Below are 17,228 nucleotides of genomic sequence, written 5' to 3'. Positions count from 1 at the left end.
TATTAGCATTAGGCACCACTTGCTCGAGCGAGTGTAGCAACCCCTCGAGCAAACTCTCATTCGAGTGAGTACCCCCTTCGAGCAAGAGCACTCGATAAGGAACGCTCGATCGAGTGCGGGTGCTTAGCGAGTGGTATCCTATGACTCGCGCGCGAGTGCGACGTTGCGTTAAATCTGTACCGTACATAATTACTAGCAAATCTTAGTAATATAAGTGGTATACCGCTCAAGTACACTCACCTAATACTTGTAGGTGAAAGAAATAATGAACACTCGCCCCTTTGTTTTATACACTAACATCTAATCATGAAAGCATCAGTGGCTAATAACCCTCAGAATGTTACATATACAGTTTGTTTGGTAGTCACACTGGCACTAAAATGGAAAAACACACATTAGATTTAAACCCTTACCCCAGCTGTGAACTTGATGATTGTCACTATGCTGTGGTGCTGTACTGAAATCATACACTCAGTTGTGATGGTTGACTGACAGATGAATACCAACTTGTAAAGGGACTTAGACCTTTATCTTACGGGTTTGATTTTTAGTCTTAGGCTGAGTGCACACAATTTCAAGTAGTCTTTAATCAAAAGCTATGTTCTGTCCTCATTTTGTGAGAAAACTGTCAATGTATGTACATCAGTACTTTGATATAAACACGTCTGAAAATAATGGGTGAAAACACATAATTATTATTTTTTGCTTACTAGTCAGTACCCCAATCAATAAATCCTAGGTATCATCTAAGGATGGGTAGTTGTTCGGTTATCGTGATAATCATGAATAGGCAATAATCGACATTGTCTAATTTTTTGTTAATTAGTGATAATCAAAATTAGCAATTATTTAATAATTGTGATAATCTAGGAATTTTTAATAGTAATAATCATTCATCTTAAAATATTTTGTTGTGTTACTGTGATGAAGGAATGTACTGACAATCTCTCTTCAATGAATATGCCTTCCATCTCGAGCAAAACAGATATTGAGAAAAAAACTATACATATATACCTTGGTTGATTCACAGATTCATATGAATACAAGTTTCAACTCCATATCCGTTGCATCAGTAAGCTGTGATTGTTTATTTAAGTGCCTGTAAATTGTTTTCTCAATAGTCTTTCTACAATTGTTTCATTTGAACACCCAGCTTTCCAGTGCTGTATCTCTTGTACTACGAGGCTGAAACTTTGCCAGTCCATTCCATTGACAACAGAAAAGCAATAAAATGAATTATAACAATGTGGGTATGCTGACAGTTTTCCAAAATTCAGTCATGTGTAGCGAATCAAAACTTACTGTATCATTAAACTGGGTGGACATCTAAAAAGCAGTTTGCTTTCCAAGTACATTGCTTGGGGATGTCTGGCAATATTGCTAGTTATACCTCCAAGTGGTGCATTTGAACACCCATGCTAATTGTTGCATATGCAATTCACCTGTGGTGTACTTCTAATTTTGCAGCTTGTAGGGACACTGGTCGTTTTTAATGGGACTGTGTACTTTAATTTGAATCGTCACCACACCGAGGGCTTGTCTGGTGCTCTATACTTGTCTTCATTTGGACAGATGTTATTGACTAGTGAAACAACAGTCTACTTCACAAACAACACTGGAAGGTTAGTATTGTGAAATGTGCAGTCATAGGAAGATATGCATGTCACTGTACATGTTTGCTTTCACTGTTTGAATTATTGTTCTGTCACATATGGTAGGCAGTAAATGATTCCTGCCCAAAAGGCACACATATGAGTGTTATTGTGGCAGGATGGAATACTGTAAAAGGCATGCAACACAGCTGGATAACTGCAGTATAAAGTATCCTTATCTGTGGTGTTGAGATGTAATGTGCATTAATGTTTCGATTAACCAATTATTGATTTAATAGACAGGTTTCACTTTATATCATGAGAATCGAGTACATGTTCTATACTACGTATGTATGTACTTACAGCGATGGTGCAGCTATTGTGGTGAAGTCTCCTCGTGTGTCATCCAGTTTTTCTCGGCAGCTATACAACCCTCAGTGTTTCCTACAGTATGTAAACCCTACCACACCCCCAGATGAATGGAATGTGAGTTAGCATGTTGTGTTAGTATACTGCGTAGAACATGATATGTAGGCATTGCTATGTGCCAGCACTTGATTATTTTATACCAGTTATATAATTATTTAGAGTGATTTGAGTTGAAATGGTTAAATAAGCCATTAGCAGTGTTTGTTCTAGTGTTGCACTGATATGAGAGTTTGCCAATGTTCTGATAGCCGATATTGGATTATATTTTTAAGCTGATAAACAAGGCTAATCTGATATGGTACTGCATGCACAATATAAGGCCAACACTTGTAATTTCTTGTTTCCCGTCACCCGCCCGTGTGCCACTTTGTGTGGCCTATGTGTGAAACATGTGAAAGCCATCTTTCAATTAACGCTAAACGGTATGTACCATTCAAAAGACCTCTCTTTACCCTACTCAGGCATCTAAAAAGTTTTACAGTAACACAAAGAACTCGTGCACTGTGAAGTGAAGGAACTTGGCCTGTCTCGGACTGTTTCTTCTTCGTCACACAAAAATAAAAACCAAGCCACCATCTTGTTGCTATGTGTAATGACATCATACTATATATCAATTGACTCGTCATCGCGTGAGGAGTCTTTTAATCTTTATTCCAATGGTGTACCACCACCGAGATGAAAATTATGGCTGATTTTTCACAGTTATGTAACCAGCATGCATGTTTTATACTTCTTGTGTGTATTCCAAATGGTGTTGGTTTCCTGGCTGCTTTTCTTGGCTTCACACAATACACCATTCTAAACTCCTGGGCCCCCTGCATAAAATGATAGTGGTTTCAACTTTGTAGCCCCCCCGGATCGAAGGCATACATCCAGACCCACTGAAGTGGCTTTTCGGTAACAAAGGGATAACACTCAACTATCCTACTACAGCAACCATACCCATTATTTATTTCCTAGTAGGCATTCAAACTCCTTTATAAGTGTTATTTTGTTGCTAAATCTGTTGGAAAGTACTTAGTTGAACTTATGAAAAGCTTACAATCCTTTGAAATATCTATTCTGATGCTTGAAACTAATTCACTGGTGGATGGTGTATTGTCATTTGAAGGCTCACCAAATTTTAGTTGTTAATAATAATAACTACCCGCCCTCACTAACTGTTTGCTTTCAAAGTGACGTTAAACAAGGAATCTTGTTATGTTGGCCTAAGGACCAATTTAGCTTGTTTATATAGTTCCAGCAGTACTACAATTATGACAATGTGACAGTACATTTAAGTACTAATAACAACATTGCAATGCTAGAGAATGCAACTCAGTGCATTGCATATTGTTTTGGGACCATGAGCATGTAAATTAGTCCAAATATCAATCCAATTATTGGTGCAACATTAGTTTGATTAGATTAGTATGTATAATAGCCAACTGCTGCACAAATATAGAATTTATAGACTGTTTGTTAGGCTTAGTTCTTGGTGGTACGTACAAGAGAATGATGCCAACATTTTACTGCCTATTACACTCAAGTCATACTTGTTCTCTGATATCATTTTTGTGGTATGTGTTGTACATATATACAGATAGCTACAATATATAGTGGCCTCACCGCGTCTTGGATTTTCACAGATTTAAAGTGTTTAAAAGTTTATACATAAAAGTTATATGACCCTTACCTTCAACTTATGTACAATGTAAATACATTAACAAATGGCACACTGACATGTTATTTAACAGCTGTTGTACTCAATTCTGCAGGCAACTATGATATTTGCTGGAAACAAGGCTCGTGTAGGACCGGTGATGTATTTATCCAACCTTGCAGCATGTCAGTGGTATTCTCTGCAACCTGAAAGATACTTTGAATCAAACACTACAGAGCGTTGGGCCGAGATAATGACTTTAAGGTACTATAACAATAGGAGAAAGTAGAAACAGTGGCCTGTTTTTTTGTTGTTGTTGTTTTTTTTTGCCTTTATGTAATTTAAGACTCTTACATCCACGTACACATGCACACGTGTACAGTGTCGCGTGCACACACGCACGCACGCACTAAATACCTGCTATGTAGGCTTACTTCTTTATTCTGCAGACTGGTCTCACAGACTAAGCTTGAAACAGATTCTTGACAGTAAACCAAGCAATTTTGATTTATCTCTAGTTTTTCATGATATAGACCCTATTTATTGAGTTACAACTCCTAATACTGCTGTTCTTTAAATCACGGAGGTGGCGTGTATACTAATTGTTGGGAAGAGCTTGAGCGAGCCCCACACTAGTGAGAAAGGTGTGAAACTTGTTTTTATTCATATGGTCCACAGTGTATGGTACAATGTTACAGATGTTTGCAAAACTTTGTTATTGTATATTCCTTATTATTTTGTGTGTACAGTTGACAGTATCTGGTATACATGTTACAAGCATTTACTAAACTTCCCTGTTTGTTCGTGTGGCCAATGGTGTCTGAAAAAATGTTACAAAAGCATGAATTGGTTTCAGATAGCTAAGCATGCTGGCAGCAGGCACTGATAGTATCACGTAAGTATGTCTGAATTTTTCCTTTTTTGATTAATCTGGTATAGCTAGCATAGCCATATACAGGCCTGGTGACCAAGGAAAGCCAAAGGGACCACTCAGCTGTACAGTGTTTTTTTTTTTTCCAATTTACATCTCAAATTCACAACATTAAATTACTTGCACTAATTTATTGCTTGTTGAAACTAGATAGAAATTTAGCCTTTCATCCACAATGAATTGTTATGCAGGTGTTTGAATTCCCCTGGAACAGGATAGCTGTTTTGTGGTGCTCAGTGAAGAAACACGTGTTGTGTAGGGATTCAGAGGAACGAGCAAGCTGTTTAAGCACAGTAGGGATATTACACTACTGTGCTTAAACAGCTCCACACAGTTGGTATCTTGGCACAGTAGGGATGTAACATATTATAACTGGTGAACCCATGCATACCACATCTGAATTGGCGCTGTGTACCCCAGTTATCATCTGAAAAATGAATTAACCATTACACTTCGTTGTCGGCTATGTTCACAGTTACACAGCAATACAAATCAAAAACTGTTTGAAAAGTATCTCTGCTATCAAAATAGCCACAATGAAAAATATGGACGATTTCTGTTATGAAGGGAAGCCATCATGTACTACCGCCAAATCAACACTTCGCTGTCATCAAAGGTGAATGGAACACAAAGGAGGACACTGGTAAGTCCATAAAGAATGCACTGTACATACTACAGTATGCCAAAAGACACCTGTCGGGCCAAAGCGGCGTCGAACACTGAAAAAATCAAGCCCATAGCCTTAGCCGTTATCAAGTTATGCTTGTCTGAAGGCATCAGTCAGTCAGTTATTTAGTCAGTCAGTAGAAAATTCCGTTAAATAAGGTAGCAACTTAATTAAAGCGTTTCAAGTCAATCTGAAAACTTGTTTGGGCTTAGTTTTACCTAACCAATACTGCCTCATTGTCGTCAGGGAAAATCTAGGCTGGTTTTTGGCTGATGTTATCCCGTGGGCCATGCCTACTCCTTTGTGGTCCCTACTATACAGTACGATATATATGATGAATGTGTCACAAGTTTTAGTATTGTGAAGTGCCCCAACATGAGATTAAAATCCATGCAGTAGAAACCCACTGTACAGATCACAACATGCACAACATATTCTTCATCTATGGTGTTTACAGCATATCTGCCTGTATCAAAACACTGCTCACTTGATGATTTAATACAGCCATTTGTCACTCCTCAGGCTTGCTGTTCGCATCTATATAGTTTGTTAGAGTACATTTTAAATGAAATATGTGTACCAGTAATCTCAGAGGCTGTTGTTGTAGAATGTTAGCTTTTTCTTTGTTCCAGTGCTTGGGACTTGATCTGAGTAGTAAGTATACTGTTATTTATGTAGTCTTGTGCATAGATTATGTTTACAATCTGTGACCATGTCATACCCTTGAAAAACAGATCTATGCAGGCACTAACCATGTATCACCCTACTCTGCTAAAGCTCAACTAGTCTGGTACGCACTTTAGTAAATATTCTAACTATTCAACACACTCACAACCTTTGTGAGAGCAATATTAGCAGGTATAGCTCAATAATGGTGTCTCTAGCATTAAAAGAACTAGGTAGATAAATGCCTGGTTTGTTGTGAAAATCCGTTTCAGTTCAGTCCATGAGTCCAGTCTGCAAATAAAGTAGGCCCATTATGGATGCATGTTGCATTGCAACTAATAGCATAATTATATGTTGTTACATTTAGTGACACTAACAAGAACTGTGTATTGAACAGCAGTAGTACAAATGAGTGTAGTAGTGATGATGATCATGGTCTAATACAGACTGAAGTCAGTAATATTGTAATAAATGAGGGAGATGATTACATTATGAAATCACCTGGTGAAAATGTTGAGATAAAGCTGCGTGCCACAGATGAGCAGAATATTTCAACCATAGCATTTCTTCAAATTAGTATAGACGATGATGATCAGTCAGATGTGCTAGTGGTAAGTGCCCAATGTGCCTTCCAATGTTATCAATACTGTGCATGTACAATCTTGATTGTTCTCAATACAAATTTGACTGTTGCCATATGTGTAGCAGGAAAATTCAGGTTTGGAAGAATGTAATTAGCAACATATATAAATCTGTTTAGAACTTTTTCTTGCCTAAATTCTGCCATGATATGCTATAAGTTAAAGTTCCTCCTGCCAAAGTTCCCTGGTGTACAGTATTGACGTTTATCTATGTGGAGCATGTAACGAGGTTCTGCATATTTTTGTGCTTAGTGATTGTTGTCCTATTCAAATTATTTGTAAAATTCACACAGTAATATTTAGACTAGTGTACATATGCGTATGCCTTGTTGTTGTACATGTACAACAGATCACTCCATTATGTGCAGTGATTTTTGAAAGTTGTTGCAAGTCGAGTTGTGAAAAGCAGTGCTTAAAAATTTATTTTTAATGTCTTACAAAATGTCAGGGTACATACATTACATGACAATAAAAGAATCATGGTATATACATCATGAAGTGTGTATCTGATATGTGGGCTCTATGCTCAAGGAAGTAGTGTTACAGGTGTGTGTTCACTGTATTGTACATGTAAAAGTTTTGTGGTATTGGTGCATGTAATCAATGGCACCCATCGTAATGCTTACATGAATTACTTTTGTGTAATTGTGCTCAAGCAAGCAAAGTGATTTTAGTTGCATTGTGGTGTTTGTTATGCAGCACTCAATTGTAGGCATGTTCTTGATGTGCATTCATTTGAATTCATCCAGGACTGTGATATAACATTTGAACCATCAATTATACCAGTTAGCCCGGGACAAAGGAGTATTGCCTTCAAGTTTAGAAGCACTCCAAGTTGTGTTTTGAAGAACTTTACTATCTCCGTGTCAGCACCATTTGCTATCAACCCAGTAAGTGACCATGCAGATCAAGCCATATTGCATATTCATGTTATTTATTGTTCTAGGTGGAGCCCCGCTTTTTTACTATGATGATATTGAGATGTCTTCCAGGTTTTAACTTAAAAGAGGGGGATTCACCAGAAATGCAGCAGCAGTGTGAATGTAACACTGAATCTGGTGTGCTCTACTGCAGCCCAGATCAAACTTCCATTCTACTAAAGGTACATTAAATTTCAGGGGCAGATTTAAGGGGAAGGTACAAACACTGGACTGGACTACCGGAATGGACTACTGGACTGGTGTCTTGATTTTTTTAGATTACATTTTCAACACTTTTGTTAGACACACTGGCTATTCAAACACTTGCTGTAGTCATAACTGCTAGAATGTGAGTGTGACATGTCCCAAGACAATTGAATTAGCTATGGTAGGAGCGATATATTTCCCTAATGAAATTTCATGTTATTGTATAGAAATGCCTCCTTGGTGCTTCTCTACCAAACCATTCTATTTTGTAGATAAGAACTATATACATCATACAGTACGATAGTACTGTTATCGTACTGTATAGTAGGGACCACAAAGGAGAAGGCATGGCCCACGAAATAACATCACCCAAAAACCTGCCTCAATTTTCCCTGACGACGATGAGGCAGTATTGGTTAGGTAAAACCAAGCCCAAACAAGCTTTCATATCAACTGAAACACTTTCAACAAGTTGCTATGAAATGTTAAAGAATAAATAATTTATTTAACGGAATTTTCTACTGACTGACTGATACCTTCAGACAAGCATAACTCGATAACAGCTAAGGCTATGGGTTTGATTTTCCAGTGTTCGACGTTGCTTCAACCCGAGAGGTGCCCTTTGGCATACTGCAGTACGTACAATGCATTCTTTATGGACTTACCAGTGTCCTTTTTTATGTCCCATTCATCCTTGCTGACAGCGAAAAGTGTCAATTTGGCAATAACACGTGATGGCTTCCCTTCATTACAGAAATCATCCGTATTTTTCATAGTGGTTGTTTTGATTGCAGAGGTGCTTTTCAAAATGATTCGTACTGCTGTGTAACGGGTTGAACATAGCCAACAACGAAGCGTAATGGATGCTTCACTTCCAGACGATAATTGATATAACTGTGGTGCATTTTGGTATGCGTAGATTTTAGAAGTGCTTTTCGAACGGTTCTTGATTCAAAATGCTGCGTAACAGGTTGAACATAGCTGACAACAAAGTATAATGGATACTTCACTTTCAGATGATAATTGATATCACTGGGGCATGCGGTGCCATTTCAGATGTGGTATGCATGGGTTCACCATTCATAATAATTGTTGCAAAAAGGTTGACAAACAAGTACACAAAATATTGGAATTTCCAACTAGAGTAGGGACCATAACACATTGATAAGAAGTACTGAAACAAGCTGGAGTAGTGCGCGATATTAAATCATAGTAAAACAATAAGAAGTGCTGTATCCCTACTGTGCACAGTAGGGATATACAAGTAACACTTCTTATTGTTTTACTATGATTTAATATCGTGCACTACTCCAGCTTATTGTTTCAGTACTTTTTATCAATGTGCTATGGTCCCTACTCTAGTTGAAAATTCCAAATTTTTTTGTGTACTTGTGTATAATGATACTAAGCCAATGTGTACATAGTGGTACAACACACATACGTAATTTTATAACTCACTACTTTGTGTAATTATAACTATGTAACTGCTAATAATAGTACAGGGGTAATTACACTGTTAAAAATGAAGTGCTATGGTAGCACCTCTAGGTGATAAATTTTGACTGGAGTAGTCAAAATTTTGTACTTTTAAGTGCTACCAAGAGTTAATAAATAATAGAGGGAGGGAGGGAGGGAGAGTATCCAACGCTCAATAGGCCTGTCTAATATGTGCGCGCATCTTGGATGGCCTCCGGGCCAGATGTGTTAACAACTTCAAAGGAGGAGCAAAAAGAGAGATGTGTTTGGGCTGCGATATCGATACAATTTTACAGTACTGTATCTTGTGAGCTGGCCGCAATGGCTTCTAAAAGAACATGGCATGAAGAAGCACCCAAGCCCAAGAAGCAGCGTCAGACAAAGGTCATGCCAAAGAAAGTGTGTAAGACATTACAGGATTCTTTGAAATCCCTGGATGCGAGTGTTCTTGTAAGCGAAGCAGTCATGTGTTTGAATCAAGAATTTATGAATAGCCCACTGATGTGTTTCATTGAAGAACTGTGTAAAGAGAAACAGCTGTTACAAGAACTAGTCGATAATCATTGTCAAATTTTTGTAACGCTTCACTATGAGTGCAAAAAGGAGAAAAACTTGCAGATGCGATTCCAGTTAAGGTGGCTGGAGTATTGTAGTGCATTTATTTCTGTTGGAAGAAAAATACACTTTGGCAGCTATTTGTTTGGTATAGACCCTGGAATTAATAAATGTCAAGCATAAATGGATGGATTTCTTGAAGTAGCACACCATGTCAGTCCTTACTTGTGGACCAGTTATGACATCCTTGTCATCTGCAGTATGTAACACACTCCTGGAACATGTATCATCATTTCAAACCAAACAGGGCAAAACAGCTACACGTAGTGTGGCTCCTGATATTGAAGAAGAAGGAGTCTATTACCGTTTTGGTGGAGGAGCCCTATGTGAAATGTTGCAACGGCGATACAAGCAGATAAAAACATCAAGGAACAAGAATTTGACGTCAATATAAATAAGTATGTTGCAGGCCATCAACACTAAAGACAGATCCGATATACCTGAATACCTTCAATATAGAGATCAAAGTTTTATGTACTTCCCGCCGCATAAGGTATTTATACCATTTCTACAGAAAATAGATACTAAAGTTAAGTTGCTCATGAACATAGAATCTTTAAATGAGCACGGGGACAACTTGATAAAGGTAAGTCATACTCCCTGTTTGTTCTCTACTGAATTGCTTAATTTTTAAAGGTTACTCATGATGAATTGAGAAAAGGCTCATACAAGGATGATTTCAGTAGTGCATTAAAACAGCAACTTCCAGCTACCATTTTTGACAATGAAAGTGAGTTGGCAATGAATAACGTATACGAAGAAGTTACTCCTCTTGAGCAGGCGAATAAGATGATATCCAGGTTTTTATTGTTAGTCCCTTCCTTCACCAAAAAAGAGGGATTAAAAATTTACGGAATTTTTCAATATTACACAGGTATTTCACCCAATGTATGCAATGCTTTATACTGTAAATTTAGGCTTGTGTGATTATGTCCCTTTTTCGCAGATCCGATCACATTTGTATTTGTAGAATACATGTTATAGTCTATATACCATACGTATATGTACAAATTTTCAAGGTACACTGTATTAAGATTTATGTAATGAAATTTTCATTGGCAGACAAACAACCACAGAACTCATGTATTTCAAAAATTTGTGCGTATACGGTAAATAATACAACAAGAGATAATAATAAATTATTATGTCATTCTGAAGTTATCTTGGTGCCATACGTCTTCTTCTTCAGGGGGATTTCAAGGCAACTACACGATATCCAGCCCCACTGTGATGTACAGCTTCACACTGTTGCACTAGGTGTGCACATCTAGAAGTAGCATAGTTGCAGGCATCAAGCTTTCCACATGCTTTGTGTTTAAACTGGCTAAAGAGACTTTCAGTGGATGAACCAGATATCCTCAGTGAAGAAACAAAGTACCCTGGATATTTCTCAAGAAAATACTTACAGAAAGCTTGGAATCCATAAATGTCTATACGTAGCAAATCCCATGCTGGTATAATCAAAGAATAAAATTACATACAAACAATTAATTAACTTACTCTGCTATGATAGAAAGACCTTTTGCATGCTATATGTATCGGCAAAATCTTTATCTAGACAATAAATAATTATTTAAGGCTTGTTGCAAGTGCAGTCAGCAACTACCTTCAGAAAGCAGTTTTGAAATCCATGTAGTAAAATATGGGAAATGTTTTGTAAAACAGTGGAATTCATGAAACAAATTTTGTCATGACAAAGAAATCCCATCTCAAATATTAGGCTACAAGCCTCAAGGTATTTATGGGCTTCAATGGTGGTAGCTACATTGGGCGGTGGTGGTTCTTGATGAATATAGGAGTACAACTCTGTCAATACTTCCTCCTGCTGCATAAACAAAATTAACTTTAAATATATTGATAAATTTAACAAACCTGCATCATTTGGCCGGCAAAACGTTTAGCTTTGTCCAAGAGTCCCTTAGTACATGTACTTCTTTCAGAAGCGGGACCATGTGGGTCTGTTGTTGTCTGGCTCTACCGACCTCTCGTTTATACATATCCACAATGGTGGCCCACCCAAAAGAACTCTGTCCTTTTCCACGTTGAAAAAGCTTAGTACCTCCAATCTTCGATGAAAATAGAGCGTTAATCATATTCTTGAGCTGCTAAATGTTTATAAAAAAAGTGGTACTAAAAATACACTAAGTAATTTACCTGGTGTGTTGGACAGACCAACCAAACAATTAAGTCTGGAGGACTAAACGGATTGATGAACCAAGGCTCAATTTCAAACTTGTCTGTGGAGTCAGTTTGAAGAGAATATGCACCATGCTGTCCTTGAGTAGCCTTGATGGTTGTAAGATTTGCAGCACAACCATCACACACTAACAAACTAGTCTTCAATCCATGATGTTGGAATAGTTTGATAGTCTCAAGCACACATGTCAAAACAAATTTGCTGTCAACTGAATCAGCACAAGTAAAATATGGACCAACAATGTCATAAGTGCTGGTCAAATCACGCCACAAAAATTGAAGTATGTAAGACGTCTGTGCTGCAACTTTGGGTGCCTGCAGGAGCTGGTAAACATCAGTAAGTGACATCAGATCTTTACTGGTCATTGCTAGTCCAGACAATGTGTTATTTCATGAATTCCACATTAGTTGGCATGCCACTTTGACCTCATCAAACACCAGTACACCATCTGACTTGGGGAGATGTTTACCTTGCTTCTCACACTCAGCTTTGAACAAGACATACTGAGCAACCTGGTCAGATATGGAATTGCTACTGGCACCAAAAATGTACCGGTGTATGATTGCAATAATGACCTAGAAGGCAGCTGCAAAACGTCAAAGCTCTTAAGTGCTTCATAAGCTGCGGCACTTCTGGTAAAAATGGCTAAAGCTATAAAGACCACATATGAACTCAAAATTGACAAACTACAATAGCCTTACCAATCCGGATGGTGATCATATTCCATCAATTGTTTCGTTTGCCAGTGACTAGGAAAATACAAATTGCATTAATTTTCGCATTTACTATCTATTCCCTACCATATTAGTGTGTGCTGGTGATCCAATGAAGTTATCTCGGTACTTTCATATTTGGCAAGCTTCCTCTTATCAATACCTCATTCCATTGAAGCATTTTCTCTCCTCTTCATTTGACTTCTTGGGGACATATACAATAATCTAGCTTTTGAAGAGGAAGCTTGCCTTTTGATCTTTCTTGCTGGACTCTCAGATTTGGTGCGTTGTAATTGCCTGTCTAGATGAGAGATTAATCTCTTGCATGCTGAGCAGACAACTTCAGCTTTACATTTGTCTGCAACTGGGGCATTGGATGGCAGTGTAAACAACCGATTGCAGTTGACAGACTCCACCTGATAAAATGGTGACTCTGTGTATCTCACACTCTTTATGTGGAAACGTATCACTTCATGGTTGTGCTCCTGGTAATATGTCCACTCTATTCCTGGACAAAATTTGTATGGAGTCATCTTGCTAAACTTTTCAACAATTCGTGTGCTTCCTGCTGGTTACTGAGAGTGCCACGTTCCAGTTCTTGCAGTAAAATGCGTACTTGATATCTTCCATCTTCTTGAAGCGTTATCTGAACGCGAGATGTGAAACCTAGGAGCGGATGATGGGCTAATCCATGCTATGTAACAACCATTATAGGCTTATTTCCGTCAAGTGTGTATGAAAGGGTAACTACGAGCTCTGGAAATTTGGGTCCTTCCTTACTACAGATCCATTCCAGTCGAACCATCCATCGTTTCATTACTAGAAACATCCTCCTGTTGAACGTCAGCTAGGGGTTTGATTCTCCAGGAAAAAGACTCTTCTCTAATCTGTCGATGTGCCAGGTTACATACCGGAGTATCCATGACGTGCACACAATGAGTTCCACTTGGCCCCAATATCGGTAGAAAATATTGAACTGGCTAAGTCAGCAAGAAGCGACTAATCCAATTATTAACATATATTCGAATTACAGACAAGTACGATGATAATCGATTTTATGTCTAGCCAGAAGCCATCCAAGGTGTACGCTCATATTACACAGGCCTATTGAGTGTTGGATACTCTCCCTCCCTCTATTATTAACTCTTGGTGCTACTATAGCACATCAGTTTTAAAAGTGTACAGGTACTTGATTCATATATATCATTTCCACATCTAGTCCCCTAAAAATTTTTACATTGTGTCTATGTGCAAATCTAGTAGTTGACCCAGACTATCTCTCTTCAATACTGCTTACATTTGGGGATCAACATGGGAATTATTTACTGTCATTCAACATTGAAACAGGGCATGCTATATGTTAGAGTTAAAGCACCGCTGCACGTGTGTACAGAAAATACAGTACGAGGGGTGTGTGTTGAGAGGCTAATACTACATGAGGTGAAGCTGAGTGCTGTATTTGCCTCGAGACACTCCCCAAGTACTGTATTTTTTGTACACACAAGCAAGGCAGTGCTTTAAGTGTTATATTGTACTTCCTGTTCATCTGGCTTGGAGCGATTTTCTCTAGTACTGAAACTGCTGCGGTTTTCAGTGATAAGGATATCAGTAAGTGTTTAACTAATCTATTTCTAGTCGTAGAACGAACTAATAGGATTAGTTTGGCTAGTTGTAGTGATTTACAATGTCATACACGTGATCAATCGTGCTGTCTAAGTGGAGTCATGTTTAAAAAGCTTTGTGATCAGATAATCAGTAAGTGTTTATACAATCTATTTCTAGCCATAAAACGGAACTCGTAGGATTAGTTTGGCTAGTTTTAGCGATTTACACTGTATTGTTTACGTAGCATTCCTTAAATAAATTCTCCGCATAACTGTACTGTATTTGCCCAATTAGCTGCATAACTGTACTATGAATCATACAGTACAGTTATACAGTTGATTAGTACTGTATGGAGAATACGATATGTGGCATCGCTTTGATCCTCCCACGTAAAGTACAATATGTGCAAATACAGCAATAAACACTACTAGCTACCCCGTACCCAGGAATGTAAAAAAATGAAATTAAAAACCAAAAAAAAAACAGCAGTCCAGTAGTATAGTCCACAGTGTTTGTACCTTCCCAGATTTAAGGGGGTACTTGACTCCCTTAAACATTTTAGTATGCATGTCAATACCAATTTTGATAGCGCTAATTAAAACCCGCAATTAAATAAATTTGAGTGCTTTCAGCAGCTACTGTATGTATAGTGCATTTATGTAGAAGACAGTTGTGTTTGCTTACTTGTATCCCTGTTAAAGCACCTACATGGGATTGATATAATTGACAACTCCCTCATCACAGTTGTCATTTCCATATTCCATATTAGTATGCACCATATCTAAGATTTTGTACTTGCCTATAGCCAGATTGTTTTTTATGATCACTGCATGCAGCACTGAAGTATATATACTGTGTAGATATAGTTATTTGAATTATCCTACACATGTAGCTAAGTGGTGTTATTTTTGTTAGTATCTAGATGTGTGCAGATGCATGCATAGCCAAGCAGATGCATGTACAGTCAATTTTAGGTTGCTTGCAAATGCAATTGAAAAATTTGCACATGTGATTGCTCGAATATGTAAGCTGTTTCCTTTCAACCAAGTACCTTTGAACATCGCAACTACATTATTTGCCTTCTTAGATCGCTAGACAATGCTAGTTATTTTACACTTTAAAGTAGTTATTTTACACATTAAAGCACTGAGGTAGTTATTTTACACATTAAAGCACTGCACGTAAGCATTCACATGATCACGTTCGAATCACATGTGCTAATTGTTCAATTGCATTTGAAAGCAACCTAAAATCAACTGTATAGCCAAGCAGCTGCATGCCAGCAGGCTGTAGTTACACAATCACTTTAAGTTATACACAGCATCTGCATAGCTACACACATGCAGCATTTTCAGTATTAAGCTGCATCATATTATACCCTTACATCATTTAGCTCATGCTACGTATTGCTGTATTTAACATGCACGTAGATTTATATGTGCACTAGATAGCTACTGCACAGCTTGGATGTTAAGCTGGCTTGGTATTTGACAACCACTTTGGCATGCACATATTTGACCCCCTTTCCAAAAGTTGGATCCACCCCTGCACAGTGTATAAGTATGCTTGTCACATACAGCTTGTATCAGAATTTCTCTTTATAGGATGGTACTTGGGCAGCAAGTCCCTCACTTCTAGACAACAGGAGAAGACTTATCACTTCACCTTGTCCTGCTGGGTATTGTAATTGTACTGGCCTCCAGGAGGAGAATCTTAGTGACACTGGTTGTGCTCTGAGGTTTGGTCCTGATGAATCAATTTGTGTCGAGAAGAGAGAAGGTGATTGTTATATTTGTACATATTATTCACCGGGACTAAGCAACAAGCATAACTCCTTAATGGCTAACATTATGTGATTGTTTCACAGTTAGATGTTCTCTACATGTATATGTGAACACTAAAGTGATATGGCTGTTCTGTTTGTCAATGTTTAGTAGTTAGGGTCCATATCTGATCAGCCTAGTATGTGGCACTGTTATTTGATGCAACATATTAAAATAACAACCAAGTGTAGGAGTTGTGTGGATCAATGCAGTAAATAGTACTGAAACAAGAGAGATCACCAAATTTAAACTGGTTTAGTGCTATTAAGAATTAAGTACTTTATGGTAAATATCTCAGTTTTTTTGTTTATACCTAATTCTTATTCAATGTTTCATACATTCCCAAAGGTTTCCTGTGTGGAGTATGCAGGCAAACATGTAATGAAACAGTTGACACCAATGGAACAATATCTAGGGACAGTGGCAGGAAATGTGGTATCGGTGTGTTAACCTCAAAGTGCAGATGTAGTGACAATGATAACAATCAGTATTACTACTTAGTACCACTTGTTGGTAAGTAAATATCTGGAATAAATTTTTAAAAATACCAGACTGTAACTATTGCAATGATATGAGAACTTATGTGTCTTGTGGCCAACGAAACCCTAGTGTGTTATAACAGAAAGAATAATAATGTGATTTTCATGCATATGTGACTGGTTAATTTTTTACAGAGAAGTTACCCTCTTCTATTAGTCCACATACATACCAAATTTGATCATAATGAGTGATTGGTTGACATTAAAATGGCCTATTTGTTGTCATGCCTACAAGATATACTGCTTATGGTGATAATATGAAAATCAGTCTGTAGATTGTCCAGTTCGAATATTTTGTGGTTTGAAATAAATTGAAGAAATATGGAGTTTTAACACGAAAATCGAAAATATGTGTAACAGATGTGCTAGGTTATGAGCAGGAGTTCATCACCATAAACTATAAGGGTCGATTTGTTGTTACACCTAGATGACAGGCTGACCAATCTGGCTCAGACCTGGATTAATGAAAACTGAGGCATGGCGCCAAATACTCTGGGCATTCGAATAGCATGTTAAGTGGCTTCATGCATGCCTACAAACTTCAACACACTAAAGAATCTGGGGA

The 17,228-nt window shown here is 37.8% G+C and overlaps 1 protein-coding gene across 1 annotated transcript in view; it reads left to right on the top strand.

The window, feature by feature from the left end:
- The window catches only part of LOC136249545 (uncharacterized), a 37,664-nt gene that overhangs the window by 13,846 nt on the left and 6,590 nt on the right, over positions 1-17,228 (top strand). The window contains exons 4-11 of the mRNA XM_066041586.1: positions 1,468-1,622; positions 1,958-2,078; positions 3,779-3,927; positions 6,295-6,538; positions 7,318-7,458; positions 7,515-7,670; positions 15,906-16,080; positions 16,473-16,637. Of these exons, the coding sequence (XP_065897658.1) occupies positions 1,468-1,622; positions 1,958-2,078; positions 3,779-3,927; positions 6,295-6,538; positions 7,318-7,458; positions 7,515-7,670; positions 15,906-16,080; positions 16,473-16,637 (1,306 nt within the window). The remainder of the gene's footprint in view (positions 1-1,467; positions 1,623-1,957; positions 2,079-3,778; positions 3,928-6,294; positions 6,539-7,317; positions 7,459-7,514; positions 7,671-15,905; positions 16,081-16,472; positions 16,638-17,228) is intronic.

This window comes from Dysidea avara, chromosome 3 (assembly GCF_963678975.1).
Source record: "Dysidea avara chromosome 3, odDysAvar1.4, whole genome shotgun sequence".
In the NCBI taxonomy this organism is placed as follows: Eukaryota; Metazoa; Porifera; class Demospongiae; order Dictyoceratida; family Dysideidae; genus Dysidea; species Dysidea avara.
This window is presented reverse-complemented; position numbering and strand designations above follow the sequence as displayed.